General features: G+C 32.9%; 1 protein-coding gene across 1 annotated transcript in view; it reads left to right on the forward strand.

Moving 5' to 3' along the window:
• PRKN (parkin RBR E3 ubiquitin protein ligase) overlaps positions 1 to 22,194 on the forward strand; it is a 1,861,641-nt gene that overhangs the window by 1,342,874 nt on the left and 496,573 nt on the right. The window contains 1 exon segment of the mRNA XM_074309364.1: positions 2,176 to 2,182. Within this exon segment, the coding sequence (XP_074165465.1) occupies positions 2,176 to 2,182 (7 nt within the window).

Here is a 22,194-nt window from a genome sequence, read left to right on the forward strand (position 1 = left end):
AAATATGCTATTCTTCATTCTTGAAAAGGACCACAATCGGATCACAAATAGTCAGGCATGCTGAAATATTTAAACAATCATAACATGATGCATTGTATTGTGTTCTTAAACCTATTCATGTCCACTATGCCCCTTCACCATTTACCTTTGGGTGATTAGCAACTTCCATTCTTGAAATATTGTAGTATCTTATAACTTAAAGTCATATAATATTTTTGGAATAATATCATTGTTTAAAAAAAAAGATGAACCTCTATTGTAGGCACAAGATTGTACAATACTCTTAGATAACTTAATATAACACTCTCTTCCTTTTCATTTCTGAATTTAAATCAATGTTTCTTCAGTTATAAATAAAATGGAGATAGACACTTCCGCTCCCTACCTTGTAGAGTTGTTATAAAGAAAAGTGCTTTGATGTTACATGCATATGTATATACACACATATATGTATGTACATACAATTACATATGTATGTGTGTACATATGTTCATACATAAAGAGATTGTGTATATGTTTATTTGTACATACATATACATTAATATTATTTTTCTAATGGTTCTACCATTGCTTTTGAATATCACCAGTAGTGGCAGATCTCTACTTAAGTTGTGAATTTGATTTTTTAAAAACATTTCACACATTGCAGAATCTGAGAATTGGAAGGAACTTCAGAGACCATGTATTCCTACTCATACCTGGATAGATTCCCTTCCTTGGCAAGTAGTAATCCAGACTTTGCTTTAAGACTTCTTGTGAGAGAGAACTCACTACCTTCCAAGTAATCTAAATTCTCTTTAGGATTTCTCTAATTTTAAAGGAAGCTTTTATCCTTACTTTAGGCCTAAATCTTCCTTTCAAGTTCTACCCTTTGAACCCAGCTCTATCCACTAGAGCCAGACAAAGAGAGTCTAATCTCTCTTCCACCTGATAACCTTCAAATACCAAAGACATTTACCATGCCTGTTCCCCCAAAAACACCCCCCCAAAATTCTCTTTTAGGGCAAGGTCACCTTGAATATGGTCCCCAGCTGGATTGTACAGCACTGTATTTTTTTTGGATAAAAATGAGGTAAGAGCATAAACAACAAGACTAAGTATGTAAGTGTGTATACATGTACATGTATGATAAGTAAATTAGTTTTGAAGGTAAATCTGAGAGAATGTTTTTGAATATTTAATTGTTAGTTCTGCTTTTGTGGAGCATCTTACACTAGTCTGCCATCATGACACCATCAGCAAACAGCTTAAGTAAATATGTGGGCTACCCTGAATTCATTTTCAAAGACATTTACAAGCATAGTAAGCAGTGGTAATGTGAATTATTAGTATGATTAGACCAAATTACATTCAATAATTTGAGGACCTTGTCACACTTAAAGGTAGAGGTATAATCACGGATATAAATGACTCATTGAAGAGGTTCTCGTTGTTGTATATTTCCCTGATTACATCCATGTTCTCCTCCTCCCTGCCCAAATTGAGAGAAAAGAAGCATGGATTGGTCATTAAATTAAATGACAAATATATAGCAAGTCAGCATTTATTGAACATAATGCCAAGTAGGACAGAATATATGGTTCTTACAGTATGAGTATTATAATGACAATACAAGCTTACAGTGTTAGAAAACCCTCATAGATAATAAGATAGGTCAAGATGTAGTACCTTGAGGTTATTTTTACCCTAGGTAACATTTTACATGCTCAGGTGTTCTCTCTAAGTATTCTATTACCAAGGCATCTGGAGGTGAAACAAATTCACTATATTCCTCTCCAGTAGAGAGAATGTTATTAAAAGTCAACAAATAGTGATTAAACAATTACTGTGGTTGTAATAGGTTTGAGAAGACTTCTTCCTATTAAATCAGGCCACATGATGAAACATGGTTTTTTTGACTTGTCCCAGGAGCACCCTGAGTAATGCATGTATTTTTTGTGGGGGAAAGACCTGACATAAATCCCAAGGTGTAATCTCTTTGTCAGGCAAAATACCACTTGGAGAAGCAGTAACCACAATGTTGTCTGCTGTTTCCAATATGGCTCTTGTCCAAATAAGTACTAGTTGTTCAAAAGGAATGTAATAACCTCGACACTAAGTGATGCACTGTTGGTGGAGCTGTGAAATGGCCCAACTGTTCTAGGAAAACATCGGAATTATGCACCATTATTGAAGTGCTTGGGTTTGAGACAAAGATAGAACTTGATGGATCTTTTGTTGTTGAACCCATTGTAGCTGAATACTCATGTGCCTTCTTATATGTCATCTCCCATGAGTATCGACTTGGTCTTTCTTTTATTTTCCAAGAAACTCTTGGATTGAAATGAAATAGACCTTAGAGCTATTGCAGCTCAAATCTTTCTTTTATATGTATGAAACTTGAAGCCCAGAAAGTTAATATTCTAATGTCACACACCTACTCAGTGACAGAACCCGGATAGGAATATCTATCTCCCAGGTACTAACTAATTCACTGCTCTGTCCTAAAGCTTCTTATCATCTTTTGACTTTTTTTTTTTTTTTTTTTGTCAGTCAACAAGTATTTATTAACCACTTACTATGAGCCTGGCACTAGGCAGATTGCTGGAAATATAAATAGAAGTAGGAATAAAAACAATCCCTGTCCTGAAGGAGTATATATAAAATGGGGAGGGGAATACAACACATAAAGATAACAGAAAAAGCAAGGGAGCAGTTCAGTTTGCAGCAGGAGTAGATTGGTTAATATTTAACAATTGGCCTTGGGAGGAGGGGAATGTATGCAGGAGGCACTTTTAAATTCAATCTCTTTTCTTAACACTTTAAGTATAAACAAGCAATAAAACAATAAATTAAGACCTGATATCTAGCAATTGCAGATTAATAATGAAAGAGTTTGGCAGAAGATGTCTGGAAATAAGACACTTCCTTAATTAGCCTGCCTGACCACCCTTCTTAATTAGATCCTGATAGGATCTGTCCAATCAGATGGAGAGGTTTTAGGCCCAGAGGATGCTGTGAATTCCAGAGCTGAAATAAGCTTCACAATAAAGATCTGGGCTTTGCAGAGAATTCTATGAGGAGAAAAGTACAATTAGGAAAGGTATGAATTTTTGAGGACCTTAGGTCTCATAGCCTTTCATACTTTTTTTTTCCCTTTATCTTTCTTTCCTCACTCTGCCACCCACCTTCTTTCTGTCATTATGTTCTTCCTCAGCGCTTAGTGAGTTTAGTCTGGACTCAAGACTCTCTTGTATACTCAGATAGAATGAATCTTAAATTAGAAAAAGAAATGTGGTTTTAAAAAATTATATAAATTTAAAGCCACTAGCATTCTACCACCACATGAAGTTCATTGGAAAAACTGTTATCGAGTCATATCACCAAATGTGATGGTTCCACTGTCACACAATTAAGGTCAATACAAATTTATGTATTACCTACTATGTAGGTATTATGCTTAGGTGCTGAGGATACAAAGACAAAATGGCTCTTTACTTAAACTTATTAATAATATTGATGATAGCATTTATATAGCATTTAAAGGTTTGCAAAGTGCTTTATGGATCTTATCCCATTTGGTGCTGGTGATGTAGCTTCTGTTATTTTCTCTAATTCAGAGATGAAAGTCAAGTGACTTGCTCCGTCATATACATAGTAAGTATCTGAGATAATAATTGAATATTCTGGTCTTTTTAACTCCAAGTCAAGCGCTTTACCCACCTAACTGCTTACACTCTATACATGTTAACAGAGAATTATTTAGGGAGAGTGTTTTATAATTTATAATTAGGGAGACTGTTTATACTCTATACTGTAAATGCTTGTTAACAGGTTATTAACAAGAGAGAGTATAAGGCAACAAAAGAAAAAATGTATGATGAATTGGCCCTATTCTTTAATTAAATAAGAATGTTCCTTAAGCCTTATCCTACCTAAAGACCTTATTGATTGCATATTTCACTTTGCAAGACTATTTAATGGAAAATACTAAGAATTGGTTCAGTTATAATAAGTACTCTAAATTACCATAACTGTGTTTAGTCAAAAGATCAGAGTGTCATAAATTTAGTGCTGGAAGAAATCTTTGAGTCCACAAATCCAGTGCCCTAATATTACACATATGTAAACAAATGCATGGTCACAGAGCCAGTAATTATGTGAGTCAGAATTTGAACCATAATCTTCCTTACTCCGATTCCAATGCCTTAATCATTATGCTATGCTGACTCTTGTGTACCTCAGAAATTGTACATTTTGAAATGTAGAAGCACCAAAGGAGATTATATTAACTAAATGAGACACTTTCAATATGCTTTTTCTAAAATTAGAAAGAAAATAAATATCCAGAAATAATAAATCCAGAAAGTAAATATACATAAATAAATATTTGGAAAGATTTATTCTTTGAAATTAAAGTACAGAAAATTAAGAAAATATTTTATGGATGCTCATTAAGAATATCTATAATGATATTTTCCTGTTATAATATCAATTGAGTAGATAGATTTATATAGATAAATATGTTTAGTTGAAACATATAGAAACTTGTAGGTAATACCTGCTCACCTAGAGATCCTCAGTCTTTGGAAAGTATCTTTAAAACATTGCCAAAAGTCTATATGACATTCTTTCCTTTCTTCTGACCAATATTACAGCTATCTGTCAGCATGAATATACTTCACAATAATGAAGGCACTTTCTTCTCAGTGGAAATAAAACTGCATTCCTAGGAAAGCCAAAATTTTAGGAATATTACCTTAGTAATTTGTTACTAATTCTCTCTTAATACCCCACCCCTTTTAAACCTAGGTAATATGGGATCTTTTCCCCATACCTTAAATTTAGAAAATTCAGAAATCAGCATTTTTTGAACAGTCCAACTTTCTAAATTCACCATAAGACTAAATTTGTCTTATTTTCAATCGTAGTCAGAATGCAAGACTGCTCTTTGCCCACTGTGGATTTATCAGCCAAGCCAGACATGGTTTGGAGGACTTAGATAAGAAAGAATTTTTTTTTGAAAGAATTTTTTTTAAATCAAATAGGTCTTTCATTTTAAGGAAATGCATACTTGGATTTAAAAAAAAAAACTATTATGATCAGAAATAACTTAATGTGGTTTTTAAGCCCGATTCTTCAACCCTTCAGTCAATGAGTGGGTTTAATTAAGCTGTCACAAGAAGGTACTCTATAGTTTTCCTCATGGGGGTGAGAATATAGGGAGAACAGAGGGAAATAGGGGGAAAATCCTCCTTTGTGCTTTTTGGGCCATACTGGTAATATTGTTTGAGAATGAAAACCCAGACAAAGGTAGAACATAGATTCTTGGCTCTCTTTGTATAATGGGCTGAACCATCACCTTTGTGTATTGCATTATCCCACACCTTGTTTACAGTAACTCAGGAAACTGCAAGATCTTCTAGTTGAATCTGAGGAGCAAATCAGGAAGAATTTACAAAGTAGGTGATTTCCAAACTATAAATCTTAAGGGTACACTGTTCAAAGTTTACAAATGAGGGGAAATTTAATTCAGTGAATCTTTACTAGGGCTTTATTATGACAAATACTGTGCTAAGTAACAATGGAGACAAAAAGACAAGATAAGACAGGTTATTTACACTTATTAGAGTTCATAGTATTATGGGGTTTAAAATGAAGTAGTCAAAGTAACTGTTTGGGGATATGAAAGGTATTACAAACTGCTAAGAAATAAAATGTTCATAGGGTTCCTCTGAAAATTACAGGCTGCATTTGAGTTGTCAGCAAGCATTTGTTAAGTACCTAATCTGTGCCAATTCGCTGTACTAAGTGCTTGGGATACAAAGAAAGGGAATTGTTTTCTAGGATCTTATAATCTAATAAGGGATACAACATGTAAATAACCATGTACAAGATAAATTGAAAATAATCAGTCAAAGAAAGAATAATATTAAGTGGAATGATGAAAGAATTCTCCTAGAAAATGGAATTTTAGCTAGTGAATGAAGGAAACTAGAAAGTAGAGATAAGGAGAGAGATAATTCCAATCATAGGATCAGCCAGTGAAAATGCATTTAAGAGATGGGAGGAACAAATTCAGTGTGACTGAATTAGAGAATAATTGGGGAAGGAAAATTAAAAAACAAAAACAAACAAACTAGAAATAGAGGAGGAGATTAGATTATGATAGATACCAGACAAATAATTTTGTATTTAATCATTAAGTGCTTAAATTGATGCTAGAGTTAACTGAATGGGATGGGTGGTAGGGATGACATAGTCAGAGCTGCCCTTGTTGGAAGATCAGTTTGACATCTGAGTGGAAAAATTCGATGAGCCTTGAGGCAGGAAGACTATCCAGAAGGTTATTTCAGTAGTCCACATGTAAGAGTTGAGGGCCTATACTATGATGGTGGCAATGTTACAGGAGAGGAATTAGTGTATAGAGCAACTATGATGACAGATTGGATATCAGTGATAAGAGAAAAGGAAGAGTTGAAGGTAATATCTGGGTTTCAAGAAGGGGTGAATGCTTGCCATAATAATAGGCTGGTAAAAGATGAAATAATTGAGAGAACAAAGGTTTCTAAGTAAATTGATTTATTTAGCAACACATGCAAAATGCCCAACAAATTGGGAACAGTCTACCTTCCTTGGCTTTGTCACTGGACATCAAAAATAGGGAGAAATTGGTTTTTATACAATAAAAACAATGAAGCAAATAAAATCAATTAATTAAAAGAAAATCAACCAGGATACATTAGATAATCTGATTTGTAATTTGAAGAAAGATTAGGAACTTTTCTAAGTTGGAAGGACGAGAATCAATAGGTGCAGTTCCCCAAAATCTGAAAAAGAGATATCCTACTCCCCCCAAGTATCTATAAACAATCAAACTAATAAGGAAGTGATAATTGACTGATCAGTCTGTAGTCAATTTTCAGATAAGACAAGTCGATTTCTTGGGATGTGTAGCTGCGAGAAAAGTCCTTTCATCAATGACAGGTTCTGGTCAACATAATCTAGGTCCTTAGTTAAAGAGTCTCTAAGTTTTTGGTCCGGCTTACCAGACACAAAGAACAAAGTTCAAACAATGAATGAAGTTTTCTCACAGAACATAAAATTGTATTAGATTCATAATTAATTAGAAAGAGAACTGAGCTAGCTCCAGAATTGAGTCACAAGGTGGAGTCAATGAAGTTCACTCAATTCCCATTTCTACTTGCTTATCCAATTCCCTTCTCACTTGGAAGGGGAAAAGAGAAGGAAGATAATGAGTTTAATTTGGACATATTAAATTTAAGATGTCTTCAGAATATCCAAATTGAGATGTCCAATTGACATTTGGATTTCTAAATCTGGAGGGTAGTAGAGAGGTTAAAAAAGTTGTGATTAAAATAATCTGAAAATAATCAGCATTGAAATGATAATTAACTCCATGGAACACCATGATATCACCAAATAAAATGGTATGGAGGGAGAAGAACACCTAGACAGAAGTCTGGGGCACATTTATCCTTAGCAAGTGTGACTTGTATAAAGTCCCAACAACTTGTTGTTTGTCTTGTATTCTCAAAGAGGATCATAACATCAGAGAGGTGATTCCATGACTTGCAAAGGAATTAAATTTAAGGGAGGGAGAGCTGGGCAAGGTCACCAGCCTCAATTTCTCTCCTGAGCTATCTGGGTCCAGTGGCCAGATACAGATCAAGATGTTGTGGAAATGATGGTAGATGCAGTGAAAGCTTTTTTAAAAAAAGAATTAAGGTCTTCCTCAGTGTAGCCTCAGTTTGGAAACAACATTCATTCATTTAAAAAATACTTTTTGAATGTCAGAATGATTGAGCCAAATTGTATATTACCTTAAAAACTGAACAATGTTGAGAGTGGATTACTGCTTTTTAAATTGACTATTAATTGGATCAGCTCTAAAAGATACTTTATAAATAGCTCCTTCCCTTCCCTTCTTTAGGGAACTAAAATTTACTCTCTAGTCAAATTGTGGCACTATGAAACAAAATGAGGTAATGTAAAGTATTTTGCAGAATTTATAGTATTTAAATGTGTTATTATTGGTTCCTTTTTTTTAATTAGGAAGGGTGAGTTGATCCTCTCCTTGTTGGGAGAGCACCTGGTAAATTTTTAAATTACTGTATTTCCTCATGCTGCTTGTTTTTGTGTTGTCTTACTTGGGAACAGATGGTGATGGTTTTTTCTTGCCAAATTTTATACCGAAAAGGGATATTGGCTGTATTGCTTGACCCTCAAGTCACAATTTTTGGAAAGAAAGTTTTGATAACATTGCCTAATATTGAGAATTTCTCCTTTTGGGATTAAACTTCATTTCAATTAAGCAACTTAGATGCCTTTGGCATCACATTCTGGGCAATACTGTCTCATCAAATGGCGAGAATAAAACCTCAGATTGGAAACTAAGGGAATTTAATTGTCTATGTGATTCAGTCATTGTCCCCTCCTGAAATAAAATGACTACAATATGTTGTATTATTCTTCCTGTGAAATGTACATGTGGCTGCCTTTTATCTTGAAGATAAGTCTATTGAGAGTTCTATTGATTACATAAATGTGTGACCAGAAATACTGACACATGAACTGCTATAACTTTATGAAGCCATGGGATTAGAAAGATCCTTTGGGACCCCAAGAAGATATTTCATCTTCATCTTCTACTTCAAGCCTCTTCTAACATTTTACTTATTCATTAAAATAACAAGGTTTTACTAAGTACTTACTAAATTCCAGATGTGAGGTCACAACATCTTTTACCTTCAGGCAATATTTCCTCTTAGATGAAAATATCTTAAAACTTAAGCAGCACTAAATGAAAATGTACTCACATCTGAAAATTCAGGTGTCACAAGTTATACATGTACCTTCATACCCACATATTCTCTCTGATAATTTATACATACATGTAATTATTAATTATTTCAATATAATGTGTTTCCATTGTAATCATATGTATTTTTATATATTTTGCAATTATGAACCTCAAAAGAAGTTCGTAAGTTTCACTCCATTGCCATAGAGTCCCATGACACAAAAAGTGTTAAGAGGAAATCTTCTGACTTGTGTAGATATATTCAGAGAATATGGACAGAAGGAAAACCCACAAAAGGAGTGAGTTCTATGTCTATTGAAGTGATTTTTTTTTTAACTATTCTAGGTAATATAATTAGGTGTCATGCTGAACTCTATGTGCCACATTTTAGGAAAAATACTAAGTTAGATGGTGAAGGGATTAGAAGTCATGCCACAGGCAGGATCAGATGACAGAATACTGAAATGCTATTTGAAGTATAGACCTTTTTGGAAGATATAGAATTAGTGAGTATGGAAAACAGCCTGGTTTAGTAGAAAGAGTACTGAATTTGGAATTCGAAATCTGGGTTCAGTTTCTGGCTCTACTATTTACCACCTGGGATGATTTCTATTTAGGGAATTTATAATCTTTCTCATTAACCTAATTCAAGAATTTAAAAAATTCTTATTGTTGAGTTTTATTTTTTATTTCTATTCTTTTTTTCTATAAAATGGTAACTTTGGAAGATGAAATTTAAGCACATTTCTTTTTCTATCCTTAGTGGAGGTAAAAGATAGTTAATTTGTGCCTTCCATATATAAGTATGTATGGATGTGTGTTTATATATACACATATATATGAATACATACATATTTATATGCATGTACAAATGCATATATGTGTATATATGTATATATAATATATATATTACTCAGCAAAAAGTATTCATTAACTAGTTAGTTGTCTCTTAGCCACACTACATAAGCTCCATCTTCTTTAAAACCATTTATTATCCTGAGTTCTCTTTGATAAGCCTTTACTCATTTTAATTACTTTTTTCCAGCATGGAAGTAGAACTTTTATTGATGACTTCCTTTGTCCTAATTATTAATGCTTCATGGGATTGACAGAAATTTGATATCTTAAGGTTTCTGCCAGATGCTATTGAAGCTTCTCCTTCCCTCATTAGGCTTTCCATAATAATAAATGTCCAATTGATTCTCAGACCAGTGCATGTACTTGATACTAAGAGCACTGCTCTAATGAATAGTTCAGAGAGTCCAGGTCAAATCAAGAAGTAGTTGTTTACTGCTATGTGCCAGGTATTCTAAATTCTGGCATATATATGATTTCTGGGATGCTCCAGTAAAAGTTTTATTCAAGCTATGCATGTATTTCTATATTTATAAATTAAGAAATAAGTATATATTACTAAATAAAGTTGATTTTGGTATTATTTGTCTTTTTTTTTTAATAGACCTGTGATTGCATTGATATGGGAAACTCCCTCAACCAAAGTACTTGTTCTGTATTTGAAAACCTTAGATTTTTGAAGGATTGATGCCTCAGGTGCTCAGAAATTATGTCACATGCTCAGTATCACATAGTTATGACATGACTGAAGTCTTGAAATAGATGTTCTTGACTCAAGATTTTTTACTGTTTTACTATTCTTCTACTCTTATCTGTCATTAATAAATACTACATAGAAAAGAAAAGATGTTGGTTTTAAACAGGAAAATTTGTAAATTAATGGTTCCTGTCAAAACTAAATTTGATTGATTGAATGATTAGTTGTTGTTAATTTTAGTCCCCTAATGATATGTCTCAGGCTTATGTTTATTTCTATTCTGTTTATACATAATCTTTTTTTCTTATTTTATCTATTTTCCACTATCCTTCTAAATATCTCTGTAATTATATATCTGAATTTTTCTTCTGAACCCAATTTCTAGCTCACCAAATTTTCTGTTACACCTCTATATGGATGTTCTGTTACCTCAAACATATGTCTAAAACAGAACTCATTCAATTTTCTTAAAAATCTATCCCTCTTCCAAATTTCCTTTTTTTTAAATTGGGGGTCCTACTATCTTTTGGGTAACTCTAGTTCATAGTCACATTGTTGTTCTTGATTTTTCTCTGTCTCTTACCCCTATATCCAATCAATTGACACATCTTGTAGATTCTATGTACAAAATCTCATACATCCATTTTCTTCTCTAAATTCATGTATTCCCTACCTTTGCTCAGTCCTTTATCATCATTGACTTAGCCTATTATAATAGACTTTTATTTGGTCTCTCTGTTTCCAGTCTCTCCTCTTTTCAATGAGTCTCCCACAGAGTTGCCAAACTGATATCATGAGAAATAATTATGACCATTTTATTCCCTACATATCTATCTTCAATAGTGTCTCTAAGATAAAATTAAAATAGTCGAACACTTCCAAGTTCTCCATAAGCTGTCTCCCACCTATTATTCCAATATTATTATAACTGCAGATAATATAAAATACTTGGGAGTCTACCCTCCAAAACAGATACAGGAGCTATATATAAACAGTTTAAATTTATTTTATTCATTTTGTTGTCTTTTAGCTGTTTGCCTTTTTATACTTCTCTTGAGTCTTGTATTTGAAAGTCAAATTTTCTATTCAACTCTCGTCTTTTCTTTGAATTTCCTTTTTTCTCCTTAAAAGATTATACTCAGTATTGCTGGGTAGGTTATTCTTGGTTGTAATCCCAGATACTTTGCCCTCTAGAAATCACCTTCCAGCCTCCTTGATATTTTAATGTAGAAGCTACTAAATCTTGTGTTATTCTGTCTCTGGCTCCATGATATTTGAATTATTTCTTTTTAGCTGCTTGAAATATTTTCTTCTTGACCTGAGAGCTCTGGAATTTGGCTATGATATTCCTGGAAGTTTTTATTTTGGAATCTCTTTCAGGAGGTAGTCAATTGATTCTTTCATTTTCTATTTTACTCTCTAGTTCCAGGATATCAGCATAATTTTCCTTAATTATTTGATGTCTAGGCGATTTTTTTTTTATGACTTTTGGGTAGTTGCATAATACTTAAATTATCTCTCCTGAACTTTTCCCCTGGTCAATTGTTTTTCCAATGAGATATTTCACATTTTGTTCTATTTTGAAAAATTTTTTTGTATTGTATTGTTTCTTGATGCGAAGAGGGAAGAAAATGGGTGAGCTAAATAGTTAACCAATAATAATTGTTAGCTATAAGTACTTAAATTCAGAGAGATAATAAAAGTGAGATATTTAGAAGTTAAATTAATAATATAAGCTAGTGGATATCCAATCCTGGATTAATAGTTCTGAATTCAGGGAATCTTATTGCTATTTGATAAGTACATTGTTGGGTAAATCATTTAACTTTGGCATAATTCACTTTGTTCATATATAAAATAACTTAGGAATAGATTTCTAAGGCCTCCTCCAGTTCTAAATTTATATTGTCTTTGACTCTTTCTAGTTGTACTATTGTAGGCATATTACTTAACCTATCTCAATTTCCTTATGAGTGGGGTAGGGGAATAATATCTATAGGACCCACTTGAGAAGTCGCTGTGTGGACAAAATGAAATGTGTGTGTGTGTGTATTTACAAATATGACATGTTTTATATATACACATATACACACACTCAGATATATATAGTGGTTATAAAGTATATACACAGAAAGTTTTAAAGTCCATATTCATTTTATTCATTTTACTGGCTCTTTCCATCAGCAACTTAATTGTCCTTCCTCTGTGAAATTATTAATGTCATTTTCTCTCTCCTCAGTTTGACTTTGAAATATCTTTTCCTCTCTTCTCCATCTATTTAATAAATGCCACAAAACTATTGTCTGCTACCTCATAATATTAAGTATACTCCTTGAACCCAGAGGATATTCAAGTAATATAATTGATCAAGAGATTAATTGCTAATGCTGATTTATTATAAGATTTAATTATTATTTACCAGGTATTATACACTAAAACCCCCTTTAGCTTCAATTTTTAATGATTTTCTTCAAAAATGTTTGAATCTTATCTCACATTCCAAAATGCATCTCACCAACTGAGACACAAAAATAAAGTGGTGATTTTTTTCTACTATAATAGGTCTTCTCGAGTGGGAATGTAGTAGCTTTTTTAAAAAGTCTTTTCAGATTCTTTTCTAAAAATTAATTATATCAGTAGATATTAAATTATATTTAAACATAAGAAAAATATAGGAATGAAAATAGAGTTGTTCCCCAGCCCCATCTTTGAAATATATCAGAACTAGAAAATAAAGCAAAGAGAATATCACTTTTTTAAAATCTTGGATTAAGCCACTCTCAATCAGAAATATTGCATGTAATAATAAATGCTCAATAATGATACCAAGAGTTCTTTCCTATCACTGAATAGCTATTTAATTCATTCCCTCATCTAGAAATCCTATAAAATCTTTTTTCAAAATAAAATTAAAACTCTGAAAAAGAAAATGGATTGGAAAATATCCCTATGGTTTGGGAGTCAGATATTCCTTCTATGTCAATATTTTCTGTTAGATGTGGCAAGTATCCTTGGATAGGTAATTTTTATTCTTTATCACTCAGTTTCTTTATATGTAAAATGAGAATGATAAACCTATCAAATCACTATGAAGTTCAGAATCATATTTAACTTGAGCTTCTTTATAAAAGGTAATAAAGAATGTATTATTATATGCTCTTCCTCTCCTCAAAGCAAGAGTCCACTTGCCTCTAGTCTTGAGACTCAAATAGATCTCATTTAAAAGAATTAGTGAAATGTTAATATTGCAATTGTAACTTAAAAGCTTGTGAAACTTTATTAGTACTCATGGCTATTTAGATAGATCTGTGTTGCTTTCAAATCATCAACCTATTTTATTTCAGATCAAGAATTTCATCAAAGGCTTTATGTTAGCATATCCTAAACAAATAAGAATTCAAATCAAAATTGAAAAGGATTTTAAGTTTCACTTGGTATTTTCCAACAATCTATAATAATCTCCTAAAACTAAGAAAATGGAAGAAAATCTTCATGGCTGTGATATACTCATATCTTTGTATCAGGTGACTGCATTTTAAGAGTAAACACATAAGTGCAAACATATCTTTAGGTTTAAAATACTTCTTGGATAGAGTCTTCATTTCCCTCAAACATAGTCATAATTCTGGAGGATACAAGGATTTACATAAATCATATATTCTTGAACTTTTCCCCAGTTCTTAAAAGGTAAATGTATATAAAGCAGAGTGATCTAAATAGAACATGTGTTGTAAGTTCTCACAGAATGAGTAATGCTTTGCAAATTTCACTTTTTTTGTCCTCTTTCATGAAGTGAGTTTATAAGAATGGACTAAAATTTGTACATTTTCCTTTACACATGGGAATAAAGTTTATTCATGGCCTCAAGGACAATCATAGTTCATATTTCTGTTTCATTTTGGATTTAAGTTTTTCATTAAATGTGAATTAGCTCTGTGTGATGTAAAATTTTCATTGAGGTTTTTAAAACTGCTTTTCTTGACAAAGATGAAAAACTTTCTTTTCATTAGCCATGTATTTCTCTATGTAAAATAGGACTATTATCTTTAATATTTCATTCAATTAGTAATTTATTCTCCGTGGGAACATTTTCTCTAAAATATGAGAACTAAATTATAGCAATGCTTTTCCCCAGAAGTAAAATTGACTTGTTATACTATGTTTTTAAAAAATAAATGCAGAAGATTTGGGAAGCAATCCTTTCATCTTCCCAAGGTTGAAGAAAAAGCTAACCATCTTTATAGTTTTATACCTGGAGAACTTGATAAGAAATCATCTTTATTTCTCTTGCTATCTTTGATCTTAGATTTTTTTTCCTGTATCTGACCATGGTTTTCCTTTTAGACATCTTCAGGTATCAGAGTTGAGCATATAGAAGGGTACCAGCACCTAAGTTAATGAAAATGTGCCCTGAAAGTATCATTAAAACAAATTCAATTCATAAACTTTAAGAATTCTTTAAGATTTCTTTGGTTGTTTAAGCATATAATTGAGTGTAATTCTCCTTCTTCCTTTCCCTTACCCCATTGTCCCTTCATTTCTTGTGATTCTTTGTGCTCTGGGTGGTTCAGTTCTTCCCAGAGTTACTATGTTTTAGTAATACCATCAATAGTATTTGTAATTGAGGCTGGATCTTCCAAAGACTGAACCATCTTTAGTCCATGCTGCACATTTGCTAAGTTTTTTTCCTGAAAACAATTGTATAATATAGAAGCACAATGACTTGTGGAAAATCATTAACTCTCCTCACCTGAAGAGCAACATCCCCATTCCTTAGAAGACTCCTTTTCCTTCTCCTCATGGAAGGTATATGGTTTCAGTATTCCTGTGGGTAAACATCATACTGTGGCCCACTGTGTATGGCCCTGTGAAGATAAAGCAATTCAGCATGAAGATCAAGGGACAGCCAGCTCAAGAAAGCCCCTGCTGTTACCTGTTCCACATTCAGAAAACATTGCTTTTCCAAGATTACAATTCTTGTTACAGCGGAATGACAACTTTTGTTTTCAGCTTTCAGTATTAAAAAATTAATTTTTTTTCATTCACTTAGCTCCACCTGCTGTGACCTAAGGGAAGTCCAAATGGTTTTGCCTTGTTCATATGACCCCCGGTTTCTCAGCTTATCTTCAGGAAGATGCAAAACTCTGTCACAGCACATGCCCCCAGAATTTAATAATTAGCCATCAACTCAACCTACATAGCTCAGGATGTCACTGGCAATGAGTTTCAGATACCTTTCCTTAAAATATTCATCATTCTGGAAAAGATAGTTGCCTATTAGACTATATTCCTCAAAAATAAAGGAAACCTAATTCTCACTTCTCTTCCCCCCCTCCATTTCCTTGAAACTGAAAAATAAAGCAAAACTTTTAAAAGTGATTCACTTTTCAATGTCATTTTCTCAAGGGCAGTGATTTTTCTCCTTCCTTTTGAAAAAAAGATTCCTCTGTACCAAGAAAATTACATTAATAGATGATAAATATCGGTGAATAGGAAAAAATCTCTTGTTGTTGAGACAGAGGAGAACTAGCTTTCTTATACTCAGCTTCAAGTAATTTTATGTATGAAATGTTTATAATTCTTGTGGAAAATAACTGTCTCTTTTAGTGATTCTCACCAGGTGATAAAATCTGTAGGGAAGAGATAGAGTCTTCAGTGACCCATGGTCTAATATCAACATCTCAAGCCACTTAAGACAAACAGAGAAGGGAGGAGATGGATTTAGGCCTCTAATTCTTTTTGATACAGGTTAAAAAGTTTCTTACAATGAACAAAACACAAGAAAGCTCAAAGCCCAGCAAATCTGCAACCTTTTTTACTAGTCAATCACATTTACTATTAATTGATCAATAATTATTGATTAATATATATTTATCTTCTTTTGGCTTTTGCAACCGTTCTGCTCTTGCTATTTACAAAAAGCAAACCCCTTCCTTAAGAATATCCCAGGCTCTATTATTTATAAAAGCCACTGTTGAATAACTCCTTGTGTACTGCTCAGAAGAAAAAGGTCAAGAACTGCAGTAACCAACTCCATAAGTACTTCCTCTTCTGTTCCTTTGTAGAGAATGCAATTGTCACTAACAAAAACTCAAAAAAAAAAAATCATTAATTTAGTCGGGGCTGGACAACTAAGGTTTGAGAATCTCTCTTCCCCCTTCCCCTTGCCTTTTTTTTTTTTCCCAAAATGAAAAAATAAGCCTTCAATTTGGGGTAAAATAAGGCTGGCCCAGCCTCACTACAGGCTTTGTATGATACATGGACATTTGCCATTTCCCAGACCACTGTGATTCTCTCCCTACCTATTTTCCCTGGATGCACAAAGAGATCATTGTATCTCTGAAGCTCTGGCTCAATCTCTATACTTTGCAGGGTAAAGGGGAAGAATGTTCAATCCATTCCTGACTTTACTAAGTCAGTTGGCAAAAATGATGTCACATCTGTAGGAGCAGCAGCATAAAAGGAGACTGATTTTCATACCAATTTTACCCTCATCACTATATTTTTTGGTAGGGACGAGGGATCTAAACTTGCAAAGTTTCATTTTTGAATAGATTGTAAACCTGGATTTTGTTTTTTGTTTTTCCATTTTGGGGAAAACCAAGAGCTAAGCACTGTTCATTCCTGCTATGTGGAAATTTGATATGTTGGAATTCTCTTTCTTATATTTAGTCTACTTTGCCTTCTGTATACTTCCTCTTCCCTTTTTGCTGATGAGCTCAACTTTTTCTGTGTATTATATTTTGTTAACGTACTCTAATACAATACTATAAAAAATTTAAAGTCTATAAATATTTCAATCTTCCAACATTAGAATGATTTGAATTTATTATCTGAATTCCACTAATTTCGTGATTTGTTTGAATCTGTGGGGAGGGAGGAGGGAAAGAAATGCATTGGTTTGGGTATAGAAGACCTAAATATGAACTTTGTTCTGACACTTTTTAACCTTGGACAAATCACCGAACTTCTTTAATTCTCAGTTCATTGTTTATAAAATGGAAATAATAACAACATCCCCATCACTCAAGTCACAGAGATCGTTAAGAAAACACTCCCCAAAACATAAATTGTTGTATAAATGTAGTGGTGTTGGTGTTGGCGGCAGCGGAGGTGGTGGTGGTGATGATGACAATGATAATTTAAATGCAAAATTTCCATGCAGTTAGGAATTTTAGGAATTTTCTTGTCCCTAAATAATTATATGTTGTCTGTCATGCCTTCTTCTGCTTAAGTTTCTAGATAGAAATTTCATTTTTATCCACATAGTTTGGTGAGCTACCATTTCTTAATTGAAAGTTTTAAGAGAGATCTTACTAACTCTTGTTGCTCTGTTATATAAATCTAATTACATTATTTTAAAAGTTCTCAAAACTTTATATAAAATGAGTTGTAAAGGAATTCCTTAGCCTGATTTATATTATTTTAAAATGGGGATGATAATGCTCACAAACCAACCTTATAGATTTGAAATGAGGAAAGTCCAATGGAGCACTTTGGATAGAGCACTCAATAGAGCTATGCATTACTTAAAATTCTCTTTACTGTTTTCATAAAAACAAAACAAAACAAAAAGTCTCAGAATTCCACAGATGGCATACAGCTTTCCATTTGATTTTGAAGTTTTATCAATTTCAGCATATATCTGATTCAGTTGGGTCGGGAACTAAAAGTTAATTTTTCATCTTGAATAAAAATATTAAGTCTAGATGATGCCCTTGGACATCTCAGCTGATACTGAGTCAAAGACTAGCCTTTTTGCTTTATGATAATATATCATTGTCTTGTTATTGGCTAAATGTGACTATATTGTGACTTTGTTTTGCTTTGTTTTGCTAGGACAGAAGGTAAAAGAAAGGGGAAAGGGTTGATAGAAGGCAAGGTAGCTGATGTAATGCATTAAAAAAACACTAATAAGAGAAGGGAGTGGGGTGATAGGAGATAGGGTGGTGGGTAGGATGGGAAAACAACTGGACTAAAGACATGGAAAGAGAAAACAAAAGTATATTCAAGGGACAATATAGGATGGAGAGAAATACAGAGTTGGCTATCTTAACTGAATGTGAATGGGATGAACCCTCCCATAAAATGGAAGCAAATAGCACAATGGATTAAAAAACAAAACAAAACAAAACAAAACAAAAAAACAAAACCAGAATCCTACAATATGTTGTTTACAAGAAACTTTGACACAGAAAGACACATACAGAGTAAAGGTAAAAGACTGGAACAGAATTTATTATGCTTCAGCAGAAGTATTAAAAAGGCAGATAAAGCAAAAGTAAAAATAGATCTTATGAAAAGAGATAAGAAAGGAAAGTACATCTTGATAAAAAGTACCACAAACTTTGAAGTAGGAAGAATACCATATGTGTATGCACTAAGTGGTAGCATTGGCAAATTCTTAGAGAATATTTTAAGCCAGTTAGTTACAGGAAGAAATAGAAACTATTTCTAGTGGGGGACCTCAATCTTCCTCTTTCAGAATCAGACAAATCTAACCACAAAATAAAGAAGAAAGAAACTAGAGAGGTTAATAGAAAATTTAGATATGATAAACCTCTGGAGAAAATTAAGTAAGGATAGAAAGGAATACACCTTTTTCTTGGTTATACATGGCACTACACAAAAATTGACCATATATGTTTGTTTGTTTGTTTGTTTGTTTTTTGCTTAGAATAGTTTTATTCTCCTAGTGACAGAGGTAACTATGTGTATTATTCTGAATATGACAGAAACTTGGTTGAAATACACAGTACTTAGTTGAGAATAGAAACAAAAAAATGGAAATCTCTTGCCTAGCATAAGGATTCTTAACCATTCTTAAGCAAAGATCCCTTTGACAAGCTGGTGCAACCTATAGATACCTTCCAGAAATGTCTTATTTAAAAAATTAATAATTAAAGGAAATGCTAAATTTTAATTAGAGGATAGTGGAAATAAAGATGCAATTTCTCCCATCCAAATGCACAAACTTTCTGAAATCTATTGAAGGACCCCAGGTTCCTGTTCTAGGAATTCTGTGTATCACCATAACACAATTGAGTCAATGATTATAGGACAGATTTGTATTAAAATTAATAGATGATTTGCCCCCAATCAATTGGCAGCAAGGTTGCCCATGCTGGGACTTTGATAGGACTTTGATAGTAATGAAATTGGTCTAGACAAATGCATCTCTCTCTTTTCTCCTCATCCCTTGGGTCGCTCTGTCACAAGCCACTTACTACTTCAGAAGAAAATAATCTGTTTTTGTCAATAACAACCAAAATGACTTTTGATCATAGTCCGTGATGTTAGCAGTTTATTTTGTGTATGGGTGGTTTTTTTCCCCTTACTTTTTTAGTCTGTGACTAGATTTTTCCTGGAGAGTTTAAAAAGAAAAAAAGGAGCTATCCCACATTATTATGGACAACAGCATTCAGGGGCATTTCCGAAATGTCAGAGTTTGTTTCTCCTCATTGTATTACATATTTGGGGGCACAGCTGTTAGAGTTGAACATGTGCTATACATGAGCTCTGACAAGGTCTTTGTACCTAGTTGTAAAATCAAGATGTCTTGACTTTCACAGGCAGATTATTATGTAGCCAGAAATTCAAGGAAAATAATATGAAGAATAACAAAAATTAATGTCTATGATAGCACCACAGGAAGGAAGGAAATGTTTGACCATCATTTCACAGCACATTTATTAATCTTCGGCTGTGGGCAAAGCTTTGTGCTATAGTGTGCTGTAAGCAATAGGCGGTAAATGAGACTGGCTTCTCCATTTCAAGAAGTTTAAAAAAGAGAGAAAAAAAGACTTGTACTCATCTGTTATATCAAACAGAATATAGGTGACAATGTTGACAATGTTGACAAAGCAAAGACCAGGAGGGTTTCAAAAAAGAGGAAGAATTCATTAAAATCAAAGTTTGATGAAAAAAAAAATGGTTTTGTTTTTAAACAATCAAATTTCACTATCAGAAGCATTATTTTTATCCAAAATGTTTTGTTTTTAATGCAACTTCAATTAAAAAGTAACAAAAAAGTCATTTGACTGAAGTAGAAAACCTTCTTCTCCTTGTATCCCAGTTGATTTTCAGCTCCCACACCCCAGTTCAAAATTTAACAAAATCACAAGTAGATTTATTCCTCCATCTTCCCCTTCACTTTCTTCTTGCTTGTTATCATTTGGACAAGAAAACTTCATATAGCCCTTGGAAAATTACTGAGAAATTATTACTTCTAGAAAAGTTTCTTCATATAATTTTTTAGCAGATCCTTAGTGTATGGCATTCCCTCTGTTTCTATCAAGCCAGACCACCAAAATTTAGTGATATTAGTTTATTTTTTTGTATTATTCTATTGAAGCTCATTCTTAATATGTATCATATTTGAACACATGCCTTCTCCCTATTTCCCCATCTCATTAAATTACAAATATCATCATCTTCATCTTACCTATTTCTCTATTACCAGGTCTCATAATTATAGGAAATTCATTTGATTTGGTAGAAAGAACATGGGCTTGGGGATTCAGGACACTTGAGTTCTTTGTTTTAAGCATTAAATTAAACTGGTGAGAGACTTTGGGAAACATGTTTTTGGAAAAATTTCTAACTTTTCTGCTTTTCTTCTACACCTATAAAATGAAGTTGAATTAAGTGATCTATTGCAGTCTTCTGCTGTGCAGAATTTAGATTTAGATTATTGCAAATCTAAATTTGTTCCTGAATATACCACAAAGCAGAATTCTACCAAATGTTTGTATTGTAAGGAGAGAGTGGGAGCTGGATGCTTACAATAATTTTGTAAGACATAAACACACACAAGCTTTCCATGATTTGAATTTTACATATTAATTTTTCTCAATCTCTTTAACTTGTCATTGATTGTGAATTTTTTCCTTGTAATTCCAGATTCTAAGGAAACCAAAGGGATAGGATAGGATTAAATGGGATAACCTTTGCAGAGAATGAGACAAACCTGAGAGTAACAAAAATCAGAGTTCACAAGAAAAGTTGAAGAGTGAACCTTGATTGTCAGGTTAAAAGGAATAGCTGTCTTCAGGAGCCCAGAATTGGATGAAAATACATACAGAAAATAGCTTCTGTTGACTTCTTCCATTCATATCTTTTTGTTACTGTCATAGGAAAAAAATTAGTTTTACACTTGAAGAAATAAAACTGTGAAAAACTAAGACAAGCTATCAGTTTTCTTACTTAAATATCCTAATTTTCTTGATGAGGAGAAACATTTTCTAGCTTAAAGGAAAATAAATTTTGGAAAGAAGTTTGTTAACAGCTGGCAAAGGGGATGGGATCAAGTATTGTTTGAATTGCATGTGGAAGGAAACAAGGGATACATTCCAGGCTTGGAAAATAGCCAGAACATGCAGACAGAGATGAGAAGAAATGGAGAAATAGATATATAAAGAGGTAGATTTGAGCTGAGGAGGAGAACTTTCAAAAAGAAAGAGTTATCCAGATATGCAAAAGGCACAACACCAGACACCTAAAAGCTACAAAAGTAACTATGTATTTGAAGAATTTGCTTCCTCTTATTGCAGCTTTTCAAAAAAAAAAAAAACAACAACAACAAAAACAGTCAAATGACCATCTGCCATGGATGCTATGAAAAATAATCCTTCAGTGATTAAAACATTGGCCCAAATCATTGGCATCAAATAGAAACAAATTCCTCTAGGCAGTCTACTGACTTAGAAAAACACAAAGTAATATTATCTATGTTTTATTATATTTTTATTTATTCTGTTAAACATTATTAATTTACATTTTAATATGATTTGACTGTGCCTGCTGATCACCGACCAGGAGTTTGATACTTCTGACCTAG

This window comes from Sminthopsis crassicaudata, chromosome 4, assembly GCF_048593235.1.
Source record: "Sminthopsis crassicaudata isolate SCR6 chromosome 4, ASM4859323v1, whole genome shotgun sequence".
Taxonomy (NCBI): Eukaryota; Metazoa; Chordata; class Mammalia; order Dasyuromorphia; family Dasyuridae; genus Sminthopsis; species Sminthopsis crassicaudata.